This window comes from Etheostoma cragini, chromosome 1 (genome assembly GCF_013103735.1).
Source record: "Etheostoma cragini isolate CJK2018 chromosome 1, CSU_Ecrag_1.0, whole genome shotgun sequence".
NCBI classification, from domain to species: Eukaryota; Metazoa; Chordata; class Actinopteri; order Perciformes; family Percidae; genus Etheostoma; species Etheostoma cragini.
The window spans coordinates 934123-951825 of record NC_048407.1 but is presented as its reverse complement, the minus strand read 5'-3'; the positions used below and the strand labels follow the sequence as shown (position 1 = coordinate 951825).

The following is a 17703-nucleotide window of genomic DNA, read 5'->3' as shown; positions in this document are numbered from 1 at the left end:
CTAGGCAATTACCTGTACACAGAGGTCGCTGTCAGGTTAGATCTCCGTTTATACATCGTAGTCTTGTTATGGGTTCCTCAGACACATCATTGACTAAAACTTGAACATGACAAATAAATGTAGGCCCAACTAAAGAAAGGAGGTTTCACATGTTAGATTTTTCTCCTTGTTGGACCTTTTAGAAACAAACAGAAAACAGCGACTTTCAACTTACATGTCAAATTAGTTAAATGAACTCTATCTGTTTCTTCATTTGGACAAAACATCCGTGCATGTGCAGTTCACACACCGGTGGAACAGCACGAAGTACAAAATGTCACTTGGGCTGGGTGCCAAATTCAAGAATTTGAATGACCTCATCAGTATCCTTGTCATTCAATACTAAATTTCTGTCCCTAAGAAATAAATCCCAATAGCATCGGTGAGCCAATAAGCATGCAGCGTGCTTCTACCTAGGTCTAATAATGCTGCTGATTGGCTGTTCAACGTAAAACATCGTAGAGACACGCAGGAAAAACTCCGAGATGGGGCTCACGTGGAAGGAACTGAAAAAGAACAAAAAGATTGCTGTAATTTGTTAATTTCTTCTTGTTAAAATGGATTTTATAGAATTGGTAATGGTATCGAACAATTGTAATGATCCCATCCCCAGATGTCACATACCAGCAGTACACCAATGAAGTAGGTAAAACCTGCAAAGCAAATTACAGAAAAGCAATAAAAGAATCCTCTCAATTGATTAATAATTTTAAATAACAATTTAAGAGTCTAGCGGATGTAGACACTTGAAATCCGGATGTTTTTATTGGTCAGTGTGACGGATCATTTGCTGTATTTAGGACTGAATTATCAGACAAATGCTCACAAAACAATATCTGCTGAAAGGGACCACTGGTGGATCTGCAATGGATATAAAGTATAGCTATAAATGTGAACATATATTTTATTAATATATAAATGTATTAAGGTGGGGCGTGCTCTTTTCCCTCCTCTGTGATAAAACCAACCAACGCATGGTCTCACTACATCTAAGCGATGGAGAGTTCCCACGTGTTACCCAGTTGACGTCCTTGTACACTGAGATAAAAAACCATGAAAAACAGGGCCAAAAAAGAATAATTCTTCCATATCAAGGGAGCTTGGGAGAGGGGAGGGAGGGGACACGGTTGTGGGATTCCCAGCATGTCTACAGATGACAGCCCTTGCCCAGGGCTGGCTGATGCAGCGACATTGTGCGCCTGTCATAGCTGCCCTTCAACAGCAGATGAAGCTGTCAGCAGGACGATGACTTTAGTCTGACAGCCGCTCCACCCTCTCTCTTCACAGCGTTGCAAATAAATATGTTGGGTTTCAAAGCTGCCGAGGCAGATGTTGGACAGTGGGTCAGGGGGCCAAACGCAGAGCAAAAGCATTCCCGTCCCCTCGTAACCTGTTCTCAATGAGCCTGGTCCCCTCGCCAGGGCACCCATTCAGCGTGAGCCATCCAGAGGGCCCCTGGGCCCCAGATCTCACACACTGCCTGCCGGGGGACTTCTTCTCTCTCTCTCTCTGACAGCCATCACACTCGCTCTCTCTCTTTCTCTGTGCATCTCTGTGTTGGAGAGCCAAAAATATCCTCGGCAGAGCGAGATGGCGAGCACACCAGCAGTTCAAACCATCGATGACAGAATGGGATTCAGTCTGATGAGGATGAAAAGGACTTCTCCCCGCTGACTCCGTTTGAGAAGAAATAGTTCTTCACAAACTTTTTCTCGGTGATGAAGTGAGAATCTCTTCATCAGAGCAACGTGCAGGTGGAGGAGAAGAACGGGTGGAGGCTTCTCTTCTTCTCCTCTCACCTCCTTTTCTCCTCTTGCGCAGCCACAAAATCACGACTCTTTTCATCTCACTTCTTCTTCATCTTGCAAACTTATTTGACATAATACAAGAAGCATCCATTTTTTTATTTGACATAATACAAGAAGCATCCATTTGTTGAACTGTTTAATGACATATTTACTGTAATTCATACAAAGTGACTTGCTAGCCTCTAGTTCCGATTAAGGTCTATGGACAGAGATTAAACTTATAAACATTATTACACTCATTAAAGATTTACTGTCTGACAGTGAACAGCGTGTGTGTGTGTGTGTGTGTTTGTGTGTGTGTGTGTGTCTGTCTGTGTGTGTGTGTGTCATAATGGAGCTCAATCGATCAGCAAATTGACTCAACAACAAGGTTGATAATTGATTATCAATTGTATTACTATGATTGTTATTAGTTGTTATTAACATAGATTTTATAGTAGAGTAAAATCTAATTTAGTTTATTCCATAACTCCATCAGTTACAACAGGACTTAATCGTCCTTGGAAACTGCCTCTGGTAATAGGAGCACAGGGGGAATATTAGGAAGGAAATATTAATCAGACAACACAATTCAGTCGTTGAATACAAAGCTGCAAATACACACATTCTGCTTTTCTCTCAAATCTCAACACACACCACATGAACTATGTTGGGTCCGATTAGGCCTGTTTATCCTTTCTGCATTCTTTCACACATTTCACTCCATAAATTAAAAATATTATTTCTGACTCAGAGCAAAATAGAAATAAGTCTCACATCTTTGACATTTCTTCTTCCAAGATTATGTTTTGCCACAATACAAAAGCAGCAGTAGAAGCAGTCAAAGCCAGACTGAAAGGGTTAATTTAACATTATGTAAGCAATGTTTTAACTTTAATTTTTAGCTTTTTCTTTCACATATAAAGAGACAGAAAAACAAATCCTGGAACTCACCGATGTAAGCACAGCATTATTCACTGACATATTACAGCCTCCCATCTCACACACACACACACACACACACACACACACACACACACACACAAATGGAGAGACTCTCTTTGCACGCGACTAAATGGAAAACGGATACTAGTTTTGGATTAAGATTCATTTCCTCCATTTGTTTTAAATGGGCTTTTATTAGCATATGAATATGTTACATTTTAAATGAAACACTGCATGCTGTTACTGAGAGAGAGCACATGGATCATGACCACACAGAATCTCAAAATCCTGATTAAACACAGACCTGATCTCCTTTTCTACTTTTTAAAATGTAAAAGGAAAGCTTTTTATGTCCCGTTAATGCTGTCATTGGACCGACACTACTAAATAAAGCCATTTACCGTAGCCATTTAGTAGATGAACGCCTCAGTTTGCACTCAGACCTGTTTAGAGATGCAAAGTTGGAGTATTGAGCTCAGATACCTGGCTCCTTAAAGTGACCATCAGATTTCACTCAAGGCTGCCCTGAACCAGAACGGACCAGGAGCCCTAATGATACAGAGAGGAGAAGCCCGTCTCCAGCAGGCACTGTAGACATTCATGTACCAGATGGTTCACACACGCAAGTCCATGTACGTTCCCCACTGCTTTTTAAATGCTTGGTTTGAAGTTGTCGTCTCTGCTGAAGACGTGCATGTGTTTAGTCACATTTTAGACTTTCAGACACAATGAGATAACGATAAAAGCTGGAACTTTGACCAGTCCAAATGTGGGCTTGATTTACTCACTATGCTGGATCATACCCTTACTAAGAGAGATGTAGGCTCTGTGAGGATAAATAGCTGCAAAAGGCTCCCCGGCAGGCTGCTGGTCAGGAACAATGCCAAGCAGGAGGACAATCTAAACCATTGACTCACAGTCACAAGAGACCAGTTGGAATCCTTTCAGAAGAGTCTTCAAGTTGGACTCATTAGTGTTGTGTCTTCTGTTTTTTAGAAATTGAGGCTGCAGCAGTTTACTGTCACAAACTGACTAACGTTTTATTCAAACTATCTGTTTTCTGCAGTTGTACGCCGGCAGTCTGCACAGCTGCTCTACGTTACCTATCGCTTTCAGATCAACACATCTCCAGCTTACCCAGAACCCCCCTTCCCCCGCCCCACATGTCTCAGAACCATATAGTCACAAAAATGACAGCTTTTAAATGAACAGAAGCTACACTTGTGGAATTTCAGTGATTCTCTGATCCACCGTCATCCAGTTTCCTAGATCAGCAAGATTACAACCAACCGGTCGCCAGGAGATCAAGAGGTCAAAGGTCACAGCACACAGACACTATTCCGGGGACCCATGAATGATCGCTGGTGATTAAGAAGTGCTTTGCGTTTTTGTTTGGAACACTGCTACGCTATAGACAGCAGCAAACACAGGGGACAAGTGTACGTCCTCTGTGATCTGACTCGTCTCTTTTTGCGATCATTGTCCACAAATGTCCACGTGCATCACTGTCCCCTGTCAATCGTGTTCAATTGATAGTTTCCCGTTCAACATCCCTACCAGATATCTGACATTTTTTTTCCCATAACAGAAAGTGGCTTCTGTCTGTCTTCTTATGTCCCGGAGACAAAACAAGAAAAGCAGAGCTCTATGTTTTTTCTTGACTTTAAAATTATTAAATCAAACTTAAAGCCCATTGAAGAAAAACAAGTCATTCAAACTGCAGTGCAGTACAATGAGAGAGATAAAATGAGAGAAAAGAGCGTTTAGGATGAGACTGACATGCATAATACAAGTATTTAAGAACATGATGCAGAAGAGCCAGCAACCTGTAGTGTAACGCTAATGCTAATGCATGGAATACAACATTAGACGCTACGTTCATTAAGCTCATACTGTAGGCCTCCAGGGCTGAAAGTGAAAGAGAGGTGTGAGCCAGTCACAGCTGAAAGGGGTGGACAGTGAGCTCTATTACAAAGAGTCATATCTGAAATAATATAAAATGTATAAGTAAAATTCAAGTACCTTAAAAATTGTACTTATGTACCTGTACTTACTTGCTATCAGGTGTGCTGTAATGGGAGTTACTGACATGAAACGACGTTGATTGCTTTAAATGTTACACTTTGACAACCCAACTTTGTCGTGGACACTCTGAGCGACTGACATTTCATTTGATACTTTGATATTTACTACGACCGCAGAGGTTTGTCCGTGGCCTACTTCAGTCTCTGATATCGTCTGACTTTCCCATAATGTGTGATTTCAGTCTCGGCATTATTTTCTTCTGTTCATCCCAGTATGATTTCTGCTTTTGCCCTAGTTGCCTTTTCAGTAAAAGGAAGATTTGCATCTTAATGGATCTCAGCCGAAGCAGAGGCCCTCTGAGCACTGTGCTTTCACAGTCACATGCACTGCTGCAACAGTACGTATTAAAAACACAAACAAAAATACTACTTCACAGGAAATAAAATCCATTGTGCCTTTGGTGAGATTAATGCCCATTCTAGGAAGTTGTATGGATCATGTTGTAAAAACAGATCACTGATAGCAATGTATTAGTGGGGATTAACACGACTTTTGCCCAGCTTTCTGTGCACAATAAAGCTTTAATCTAGGCTCTGACTGGGAGGCGGGGCTGCCGCGCCGGGCCAATGAGCTGCCTCGCTGTCTCTAGCATGTCCCCGCCTTTAGGTGTCTCTCGTGATGGTGCAGCCCCGGCCGGCCTGGCAACAGACGCAGTGACAGACGTGCCCCTGGGATTCCACCTGTCAGCCCCAAACACACTAATCAACAGGCCTCGTATAAGCTGAACTCTCTGTCAAATCTTCATCTTCTCATTCGTCTGACAGACTCCCTCTGCCCACCCCCACCCTATCTCATCCATCCCAAACTCCGCCCCTCCACCAGCCTGCATAACACACATCACTATCAACCCTTCATGCCTGCTGTGCCCAAACCAGATTTCTTCTTTTGTGTGAAAAAACGCAGGTTTCACTAAAAGAAATAATCCCAAATCTTCTGTGCAGCTTCTTAAACAAACCCCACCCCCTCTCCACCTCCCTGCCTTTCAGCTTTAATGTGACAGAGGTGGGCTTTAATGTTCGCTGGTAATTGGGTAGGAGAGGGAGAGACTGTTTGGGAGGAGGAGAAGGAGGAGGAAGGGTCATGGTCAGGTTTCTCATGGAGGTTATTCTGCATCTGTCTCTTAGCAACGGCAGACCGCTCTTTGTACAGTCCTTGAGATGATTGGTGCATTTTCCTTTTTTCTTTATCCTCCTTGGTCTCTGAAATGTTTGGTGAGGGGGCTCCTCAGCAGACAGCCCCCTCACACATTCACTGCTTTTTACAATTTGTTTTCATGAGCCTGCGATGGGTTTGCTGAGGCGTGGCCCTCGCCGTGGCTTAGCCTCCCTCAGAGGAAATGGACATCATGCATGTGAGGAGAAAATGACAGAAATAAAGCCAAATCAACACCAAACAGAAAGCACTGAAGATCAGCGTTCCTCTACGTATGATTACTTTATGGACAATAGTAATCACTTTATCATTGTGTTTATTTAACATCAATATTAATTGAATTTTAAATGAAAGTTCCTTTTACAGTTATGCACAGCCTTCCATGCCCTGGTTGCCAAATATTGAACAAGTCCTGGCTCTAACGCCTTATGTTGTAGTAGATGTTATCCAATGGGAAGTAGCTGAGACTTCATTTAACCAGTGCATTACTGGGGGGGGGGGGGCAGATTTCCAGTGAGTTGTGATGCTCTTCCTTGCAGCGATCAAAGCCAAATCTATTTATGTCTATATGTTCCTTCCAAGGGTTGCCAAGATGACACCAGGGAGGCGATTTTGTTACATGAATATCTAAACATGATCACCTTTTTAGTCACATTTAGATAGATGACATTAAAAGAAGTGACGGTGTGGGAGTGGGGGGGCTGATGCTGCAGCTCATCATCTTCCCGAGCGTCTCACAGCTATCATGTCCCCCTTCTCTTGAGCATCAGGGAAAGGGCAGCCCGGGTCCAAAGGTCACTGCCAGGAGCCTGGGGAACCTCTTAATTCACTCGGCCAGCTCGGAGACATCAGAGCGGGGGGGCAGATTGGCGTGATGTCAGTCCTACACATGGAACAGGATTAAAAGGGCAATTTGGGGACAAGAGGGAGAAATAAAGGAAGAAGAAAAGAACCTGAGCTTATTCTCTTTTCCCAGCAGCTCAGATTTACCCACAGATACTAACGATAGATAGATAGATAGATAGATAGATAGATAGATAGATAGATCCATATAAGTATGGATAGAAGGATGCCAGTTTATGGTTTTAAGTTTGATTTCCTTTTATTCACAGACCGGAGGTTTAACCCCATAGTGGCTCAAGTCTGGACAAACGGAGTTCACACAATGTATTTATGTATTTATTTCCAACATGCCATTAAACCAGTCATTGGCTCACCTGTGAAGGGTTAAAGAAGGCTTCCCGGACATGAGGATGTCTACATGTTAGAAGTGTCCGACGGACAGCACGTGGACTCACATGGTGACCATGCAGGTCGTTCGATGCCTTCCCCATTTTTTATCCTGAACAGAAAACATAATGTCCCCATAACGCATCACTCATAAAGGGAGTCTCCATCAGGGACATCAGAGCACCTGCATACGGGACTCTGCCCGGCTTGTCCTCAGCTGGAGGACTGGTGTCTTTGTCTCTGATGACGTGTGGAGGTAGAAAGTAAGACCTGTTTAATTGTTTTAGCTTCAGTCTAACATCAGCCTGTTGGCCTAGAAGCCCCTGCCAGGTGTGTATCATCGTACCGTGTGTGTGTGTCGTACCGTGTGTGTGTGTGCATTGTGTTGCTTTAAAACCTTTCTTCATTCATCGCAATAAAAGCGCAAAAAGAGCACATCAATAAATGAGGAAGTGAGAAATAAATTCAGTTCATAAATAAATTGGCTAAATAATTAAACGTGAAGAGATCTCACAATAAAATGGCAGAAGGGCATATTAAAAGGGTTGTAATTAAAAACTGTGAAGTGGTCTGAATATCAAAGGTTTTATGGAGATGTAATAGCCAACCATAAAATATGATCCATTTTTCGCGCCAAACGCTCCCACCCTGCGCGTGTCCTTTTCATTTAATTTTTATTATGTTTATATTTTAGTGGCTTATTTTGCCACTGTGAAACCATTTGTTTTATATAATAGTAATAATAATAATAATAATAATAATTCCGTCCCAACACTTCAAGCACTTGATTCGTTATGAAGATATTAGGATTGTTTTTTCAGTCAGACTTGCTTTTCACAGAAATTTGAGAACAAAACAAATAAAATAAATTGCGAAGCATGGTTATTAATAATGCATCGGATCATAAAGTGCAGCTACTGTAAAACAATATGTAGCATATACATTGAGTCAACAGTGTATTATCAATATATTCAGGCATACATAATAATAAACTAGCTGGTAGCTGTAAATGAAATGAACCTATAATGCGCCTATAATAAACCTATTATAGGCTATATTTAATATTTAAAATATGAAATATGTCAGCCACAGCACAACAACAGTGTAGCTATTACCGGCTCTTACTAATCATAACAGAGATCTTCAACAGGGGGTTCGTGACCCTCATGGGGTCCTCAGAGTCAATGCGGGGGGGGGCTCCAAATTATGGTCAGGCCTACATATTCTTCATAAGTTATTTCAAAACTTAAAAAAAATGCTAGCAAATTGTAAAGACGAGTGGTGCTATGTTACTGGCCTATGGGTAATGTAGTCACTCAGGCACTCTGAGGAACCAATGCGCCACGTGTAACATTAAAACATGATTTAGAAAATCATTCCAACAGCTATTAAAATAGCTTAGTATTCTATGCTAAAATATATATTTCTAAAGGTGTTGGGCCCATGATTCACGTGCAACATTTTATATAATCTGTGTAGTGGGGGGGTGGGGGTGTTGCTGATCCGTCTCTCTTTCAGCTAAGGGGTCCTTGGCTTAAAAACATTTTTTTTGAAGACCCCTGAATATAGAATATGTCTTATTAAGACACCCGGGCTGTGCGTCATCAGCTCTCCTATGCTCGAGGAGGACGACGTGTGCGCGCGACAGAGGAGCCGCTTCGATCCGAGAGGATCCAGCAGACACCATATTACATTTTACTCTTTTTTTAAATCTTGATCTAGCTTATATATTCGAAGTTCTCTTTTGTTACAGTAATTTCACATACACCTAGTTCCAATATTTTACAGAGGAGGTCTAACGGCGCTGGTCTTGTATTCTGGTTTGAGAGGGATCGTTCTGGGTTCAAAGCTCCTTATTGAACCGAATCCAAAAGCTGCAGTCAGCACTCATTATCATTACACTGCACGAGCCCCTCACCAGACTCCATGGATTTAATAACTTTCAGTTGGAACTGCCATAATTATATCGAATGACTTGTATTTTACAACTTCCACATGGTGACATAATGTTTGTTCCCTGTTACACACACACACTCACACACACACACATGCACACACTACAGTAGCACTAATGTATCATTTGTTTTTCATTCTTAAAACGTTATTTTTCTGGAGAAAATAAAATAATTTCTACTTGTTTTTATATCAAAGTGAAAAGTTGAAATGTTTTATCATAAATATCAGAGAGTGCCTCGTTCAAGAAAGTTAGCCCAAAGCTCATCTTACACTAATATTCATTTCATCAGCCAACAACAAAAAGCATGTAAGTGCCACATTAACTGATAAATATTATTTTATGTGATATGTCCTATATTGGAAAGCTGCTTTCATTCTGATGTGAGGGTTTGAGCCTCTAGGTTGAATCTTCATTTGACATGATTCATATTTAGTCTTTAAAAACCTCTTGAGAGTGATCTGATTGGCTACACACCTTCCACCCTGAATTCTTTTTTTTTCTTTTTTTCCAAAGTATGTTTATTGCTCAAAACCTCAAATTATTACAGGATATATTGGGAATAACAAAGGGTAGCAGGTTAGATTTTTTTTTTTTTGCTTTTTTTTTCCACCCTGAATTCTGATTGGCTAAGTCTAAACTATGTTGCGTAATGACGACCCAGCTCCAGCTCGCGGTGCTCTCTGGCGACTGGGACCGATGTTAGAGAGCTGGTGGGAGGAAGGAATCCAAATGCAGTAGTTTAACCCTGGTTCTGCTGCTTCGAGATCCCGGCCCGAGCTGAACCCATTCTCCTCGTCCACTGCACCCTACTCTCCTTGGCGTTTTCTTCTTCTGCACCTGTAGGCCTACGTGTGTTGGAAAATGATCCATTGTTTTATGTTGGCCCTTTGGCCCCGAACATCGAGGGGCCATGGCGCGCCCAGCTTCATCCTCCTCGGGGTAAACTGTTGTGACAGAGCGCTCAGGGGCCCCTCATTAGCTCTCTGTCTGCTAAGAGGCAAAGACGCTGCTTTAATCCTCTCTGTCCCCCTCAATCTGGACACCCTCACATGATCCTCATTCCGTTTTTCTCTCTGGTCTTAGGCAGAGTTTAACCACATTTATGAATTAATACAATACTGAATAACAAAAAAGCATGTTTGTTTGATGGTGTTAAGTCAGTGTCAAGCAGTAAAAACTGTTAAATTAGGTGAGAATAGACTTCTATGGCATTGGATGTCACTAACAGGGAAATGTTTCCCTGCAGCAGGCCTGACACCTTAGTCCAATTCAAATATCTGAATATGACAATATTACTCTCAGGAACGGCTCCATAACACAGTTTAGATTGATAAATGTATATGTAGCCTATATATATATATATATATATGTAAACACACACACACACACACACACACACACACACACACTTGTTCTAGTTTGGGAGTGGAGGCATAGACAACATAGAATGGAAATGGCAAAATAAACCAAATACACTTTATTTATAAATCTTGAGTTATAATTTAATACGGTACCAATATGTTAACCAATATGCTTTCACAGTACATCAGTGGTTGTCAAAAAGAAGTAAACACAATTACACGCACATACACACACACACACACACACACACAAATGCACCCACATACACAAACTTTCAGTCCAGCAATACCCTGCAGTGGTCGATTGTGCCATAAAGCGGCCTGGGCTCATAAATGCATGAATAATAATAATGAAACAGATGTGTTACTTGAGTTGGGGAAGTTGTGTCCACTTCATGTCTCCGTTTAAGAGACTGGAGTTAGAGTACAGTACGTCAGGCCCAGGGCTCTAGTAATCTCTCTGTGTTAAAGACCAGAAGTGTTTGGTAATGCATTCATCGTGAATCCATAAGGTAACGTCATCCGTTTTCCCGGTAACAAGTTTCAGCCAACTGAACACGACTTTGGACTTGATCAGCTTCCTTCCCTTTATCTATTTTTGCCGTAATTAGCTTTATTATCATCTCTAAGTTTAAATGAAAAATAACAATGAATGGCAAAATTGACTAATTTGATAAAAAATAAACACGATGTTCTGGATTATCATATCATTCAAATCAGAAAGAAATTTAGAAGGCAAAATGAGTGGAAATTAAAAACTTTGGCAAGAAGAAATCTTTAAGTCTGCCAGGAAGTATGAACTAAAATATTTAAGAAAACACTAAAGTAAGAAAATAATGACATGAGAAGTGTGTTCTCCTTTCATTCTTATTATGTCGATAATGTAAATAGAATAAGAATCCAAAGTAACTAAAACAGAGCATCCATCTCACCATTCGGTCTGCACACCAACGATACACTAGGTCAGAGTCAGACGATGGGGGGTTCAAACACCTGTGTTAAATCTTTCTGAAATGTCATGAAGGTGCCATGTCTGGAAGGTATGAAAAGAAGAAGAAAAAAAGACGATGAGACAAGACATTCCCTGCTGTTTTTTCACTTGCCGGGGCAAAAATACGTAAACATTTAGAAAAAAAGAAGGAAAAAAAAGAGCCAGAACATAATTTACAAGCACGATAAATATACATACAGGGTCCAATAAATATTGTTTGTTATCCCAAAAACCATAGACTGTGAGCAGTCACCACACTGCAAAAAATGTGCATTTCAAATCTTGTTTCTCTTTGAACAAGTAAAAGAATTCTGCCAGTGGGGTGAAATCTTTTAACGTCTGCAAAACGGTTCTTTAAATGCAGCACTAGGCAGATCTCTGGTACCAAAGGAATGGCAGATGGTATCAGAAAATTAGGAATTTAAATGTTTTGTACATTGGAAATGCCTGTTATTCCTGTCCCTCATTCCACTGGCAGTTTTCTTCCCTTGTTTGAAGCAACAGCGATTTCATGCCAAACTGAAATGACTTGATTTGAGGTGTGGGACCTTTCCTGACCTTAGGAGCACACCTGTCGCTTTTCCCTCTACTGAATAGGCATGTAAGGCCAGTTGAAGCTGCTTCCGGACAGCAGCATGTCCCTTATCAGAGTTTCTATAGGGGTTTTCCCCACCAGACGGACGAAGAAAAGCTGCTCTATGACAGAGGAAGAGACGGTGCGGAGGGAAGGCAAGCGGAGCAGCAGCTTCCCAAACCTGTTCGGCTGGTTGGGGTACTGGCTCCTCACATACTCCTCTAACGCACACTGCGATTTCTCCTGCAGACCCTCCACATGGCTCACATCTGACAGCCCGCAAGCATCTGCAGACAGAGAGAACCACAGCGAGACAGAAGACAGAGAGGAGAAGAAGCGGTCAAGATCAGTAGTTCAACCAGGCATCGTCATGAAGGCCAGCAAAACGAGGACTGCTTTCATTTTACAGGTATGTTACTAACTGAGTTAGTGCAACGCACAGCAGCATAGGGAAGACAGGGTGTAGTGTAGCGAACTATGATCATCATAAGGCAAATATACACCACAAACAAGAAACTATTCTATTTTTAAACGTTTTAAGAGCAAAAAACGGTTTTGCTCTTGAAAGTCCTTGTTTTTCTCTAGAAACTATAGATCAAGGCAGGATTGAGCATTTGTGTCTGGCTTAAATAGTTCCTTGTGTTATAATAGATCCCAGTAAGTCATGTGTGACATAGTAACAAAAAGTAAAGCAGGTATAAATAAGTCAAATGTCTTCATTTGGCCCCAGGATCAGTGCTGTGGTAAAAACACAGCAGCTTAAAGAAAATAAATCCCCATCTAGTTCCCCCGTTATCAGTCCCAAGGCATCTGGAATCAAAGATGGCGCTATTGCTCCCATGTGTGTAAGAATGTAAGAAATGATGTTTGGAAGAGAAATAAGGAAACCCACTGGTGTGTATCAGAGCCCGGGCAGAGCCGGACTGTACCAGACCTTTTATACTGTATGTGTGGTGTTTCTGCACACTGCAGACGGAGCCCTCTGTTTGTACTGTACCGCCGCAGGCCCAGTGCATGGCAGCAGGGGTTAAAGAACGGTCTCTGTGTCCCAGTTTGAAGACACGTGTTCAGATGTGGACTAAAATAGACCTACATTGGAGACCTTATTTTTTTTATAACTCGGCCTTATGATACTGTTCATGACCCCTCCATCGACCATCATCCTGACGGTTTCTAAAAGGCTCTGCAGGAGCTAGCATGCATTTTGCAACGCAGTGCAACATAAAGGTTGTTTATGTAAAAATGAGTTATTGCTGTAGTAATTCAAAGATAGAAACACAAATAAAGAAATGTATTTGCATTATAATTTTCTAATTCATGTTTAAAGCAATGGCACATATAAAATATATTTTATTTTTTTATTTGTTATTTGATAAATAATGTAGGTTAATGCAAAATTTTAAACCGAAATTTAAACTCTGGTTAATTTAACAGCTTCATATTTTATATTTCAAATAATTCAATAATAACAAACGGACCAATAACATAACAGCGATGGTGCTACTTTATTAGGTGGAGGATTTTTTTTTGTGAAGCAACAATGGAATCAAATATTACAAACTACTAAATGTTAAACCCTCAGCCCTGTTTTCATTCGTTTGCATACTGTATGATTAATTCAAAATGTTTTATAGTGTAGGGGCTGCAGGCACGTGGCACAGTTTGTAAATCTCACTAAATAATAATTATACATGGTATAATACTAAAACTAAACTATTCTCTTTTAGATCATATAAGGTCACCGTACATAGTCAGTAGGAAAGGAATTATGTACATTTTATAAAGAGAAGACTTTTCAAAACATAATTATTTATTTTATTTTAATACTTTTTGCTATCTTTCTCTTTATGCTTGTTTTTTAGTTACAATGATTTTTGAGGTCAGAGTTCTGATCCAATTGAAATTCGAAAATAAATCAATAAATAGCCTAAAAGTGCATCAAATACTTCATTTTTTATTTTTATTTTTAACTTATATTTTCTTTCTTTTTGCAGATAAACAAACCCTTCGCCTCCTCGAGCTTTAACTGGAACAGAACTTCAACGCACGCGCATTTTACGACAGTAGCCTACATCCATTATTTTCCTAGAAAATGACCAATTTCTGTGAATATAAATGTGTTTTTAACCAGCTTTTATTTCCCGCAAAATTCAGACCGTCATTATCAAATTTATATTATAAAAGCCTATTACATAACAAAAAAAAAACAATACAGTAAAAATAAAAATGGTCTATATTCAACCAGCTTTATCCATTGCATGTCTAGTCATGTTTTTTTTTTATTTAAAAAAAAAATGAATCTTATTTAGTTTGACTGGATATGATTTTAGCCACCACGGCCCACACCGGGTCCAGGATGGGGACTTCTCCTGAAAACACATCTGAGCCATGCAGGGCTCCATGTTTGCATGTAGAGAAACGTAGTTTACCTGTGGTGAACAGCACGATGGCCTTGATGCAGCTGTACTCTGCTGAATCCACGTGCAGCACCTTGAGCTTCTCCACCTGCTCCTGGAAGACCCGGATGTGGTCCATGAAGGCAACCACCCGGTCCGCCGACATCGGGGAGGCATGGAGGCCGGCTGCGGCCAACAGTGGGGCGACGTGGACGGGCATGGAGCACTGGGCGGCGTTCAGGACGAACAGTTCGCTCCAGGTGAGGCGGAGCAGGGCCACCTGGTCCGTCACCTGCAGGTCCGGGAAGAAAGGGATGTTGCGGGCCCATTCCACGGCGCTGAAGAGCATCCGGGCCGCTAGCTCACAGATGTTCTCGATGCCCATGATAGTGTTGCTCTGCAGGCACTGAGAGCCAAACCTGGAGGTCGGGTAGGGCTCGGCCCGCAGCAGGAGAGAGATGTATCCGGATAGATAGGAGTGACACTGTAGAGGGTCTCCGTTTGTCAGGGCGAACTGGCCGTGATAAGACTGAGTAGGAAGTCTGCCTCTCTGGACAGCTGGGAAGAAAAACATTAGACAGGAATGTTAAATCAAGCTAGCACTCAGTAGGCTAAAGAAAAGCGTTAGACAGTAATGTTAAATTAAGCTAGCACACAGATAGGCTAAATAAAAACATACAGTAGGCTAATGTTAAATTGAGCTAGCAAACGGATAGGCTAAATAAAAACATACAGTCATGTTAAATCAAGCTAGAACACAGATATGCTAAAGAAAAACATACAGTAATGTTAAATTAAGCTAGCACACAGATAGGCTAAAGAAAATCATACAGTAGGCTAATGTTAAATTAAGCTAGCAAACGGATAGGCTAATGAAAAACATACAGTAATGTTAAATCAAGCTAGCACACAGATAGGCTAAAGAAAAACAGTTGAATGCAGAACGGAACTTTTAAAGCAAAATGTCAATTAATACAACATAACACCTTACACATAAAAAAACACTAACACACACACACAGGCATGAGAATGCATTTCTGCGGCCTGTTGAAGCCTATGGTGGACAAGTTCTTCACAAATGGACATGAATACGTGTTTTAGACCGCTCCCCTGGAAAGTATGTCACATTCAGTTCGGTGTTTGAGTTAATTTCTTGGCCATAACCTGCAGATAATGTGGCGCGAGATTTTTTTCAGCGTTTTCTGTGTTTCAGTTTATTCAAGGCCAAAACTGGCACCTCTGCGCCTGGGACTCATGGCGAGTAACTTCGCCACACTCACTCTGGCAGGAGGCCCCTGGCCTATTCTACGTGGCCTGTGTTTTGTTCCGTAGAAAGGGTATAATACATTCAAATTTACAATAAAAGGGTTCACTCTCTTTTACCAATCATTTAATTTGGAAGCAGTAGCCTAATAGTAGGCTAGGCTACGTGGGCTTGTACGACCATCATGCATATGGATAGGAACAGACACTCACACACACACACACACACACACACACTCCACATGTGATTACATAATGTACAAAAACCACCACGGATTTGAAGGCTACAAATGAAATGAAAAAAACAATAAAATGTAGCGAAAATTCTGTCAAATTTAAACATATGAAATTTAAAGCAGCTTCGGACTATCTGAGTCCCACAACGGCCATGTAGGAAGGATATAGAGCGAGCGCACAGCCACAATAATATAGCCTACTACACATGCTACAAGATGCTAGCTGTAACACTAATCCATGGAACACCACCGGCTAGACAGTAGCCTATGTTATTGGACATATATGTAGCATAGAGACCAGGATCGGAGAAAAATAGGTTGATTTGATTAGAATATGAATAGGCGGAAAATATATCTCGACAATATTACGGAGTAGACAAGGGCAGCACACATAGCTTTGTCCAGGAATAAGTAGACACTCGATACAAATGTCGAATGCACAAGATTTGAAGCAGTTTATGGGACAGACGTGGTCAAAGAAAATAACAATAATGGATAACAAGGCGTACAGTAGAGAGCATTATGGGAAACAAGACAGTGTCCTGAGCCGTGTAGTGCTGGATAATACGATGTGATAATACCGATAGAAACAACAGGAGGACGCAGGCTGCCCGTACCTTCCCTTCTCATGCCGACTTTGAGGCATTTCTTGAGGCGACAGTACTGGCACTGGTTGCGGTGGTGCTGGTCAACGGGACAGTTCCTGCTGGCCCTGCAGGTGTAGGACAGGTTTCTCCTGACGCTGCGTTTAAAGAAGCTCTTACATCCTTCACAGGTGAACTGTCCGTAGTGCTTCCCGCTGGATTTATCCCCGCACACGATGCACTCGATCTGCTGGCTCTGCTGTTTGTCCATGGACGAGGAGGAGGACGAGGAAGATGAGGTGGTGTTGTTATTGTTGCTGGTGCTCGTGGTGCTGCCGCCGGACTGATTGGGCGGCGGTGCGCCCGGGGGTGGTGCTGCTGCCGCCGGGGGTATTTCCAGAGAAGACGCCGGGTTCATGTGTCCCGTCAGCTCCCCAGGCAGAGACAGAGGAGCGACCTGGGACACCGATGAGGAGAGGGTCCCCTGAGTGTCCCCGACGCCCTCGGTGTTTCTCCACGCCACCATAGCCATGTCGACTAGTCTCCAAAACTTTGAGCGCCAAACTTTCCTATTTGTCCGCGATAATTAACACACTATAGTCTGCATGAATTAATGACACATTCAAGAAAACTGCAACATTGTGTGACAAACTCGAATATAAGTTATAGGCCTGAAAATATCAAGAGAACTCATAAGATGGGCAATATGCTAAATATAACGCGCAACTTGACTAGAGAAGAATGGTCCCCTGAAACTGCTTCGGCGCGGTGGAAATCCAAAAAAGAAAGATTCATTCAGATCGACATAATGCATAACATCCACATACGGGGGAATAAATACAGACAACACTGAGCCCAAATCCACGGAGGAAAAGCAACGGTGTCCTCAAAAATACTGATCCAGTGATCAAGTGATCCTGATTCAGTCCTGCATGGGTGGGCAGCTTTAAACAGAGCACCGTGAGAGCAGACCCTTCAGCAGGGATGGACCAGGCTTTCCAGACGCTCCCTGCTCTCCCGATCAGTTAGAAGTTAGGCTACATTAAAAAGACAACGGAGGGAACCGAGAGAGAGAGAGAGAGAGAGAGAGAGAGAGAGAGAGA

At 41.8% G+C, this 17703-nt stretch overlaps 1 protein-coding gene and 1 long non-coding RNA gene across 4 annotated transcripts in view; both read right to left on the bottom strand.

The window, feature by feature from the left end:
* LOC117944530 overlaps positions 1 to 5241 on the bottom strand; it is a 16829-nt gene extending 11588 nt beyond the window's left edge. Inside the window, exons 1-2 of the long non-coding RNA XR_004656597.1 lie at positions 5231 to 5241; positions 5161 to 5164 (exon numbers count right to left, since the gene is read on the bottom strand). This is a non-coding gene — a long non-coding RNA (uncharacterized LOC117944530). The remainder of the gene's footprint in view (positions 1 to 5160; positions 5165 to 5230) is intronic.
* A 5416-nt stretch (positions 5242 to 10657) lies between these two features.
* The window catches only part of LOC117947493 (COUP transcription factor 2-like), a 20012-nt gene continuing 12966 nt past the window's right edge, over positions 10658 to 17703 (bottom strand). The window contains exons 3-5 of one of the 3 annotated variants that reach the window (XM_034876482.1): positions 16598 to 17495; positions 14551 to 15075; positions 10658 to 12408 (exon numbers count right to left, since the gene is read on the bottom strand). In XM_034876482.1, the coding sequence (XP_034732373.1) occupies positions 12134 to 12408; positions 14551 to 15075; positions 16598 to 17132 (1335 nt within the window). In that variant the 5' untranslated portion in view covers positions 17133 to 17495 and the 3' untranslated portion in view covers positions 10658 to 12133. Of the gene's footprint in view, positions 12409 to 14550; positions 15076 to 16597; positions 17698 to 17703 lie in introns of those variants that run through there. The other 2 variants (XM_034876475.1, XM_034876485.1) reach the window with 2 other exon arrangements.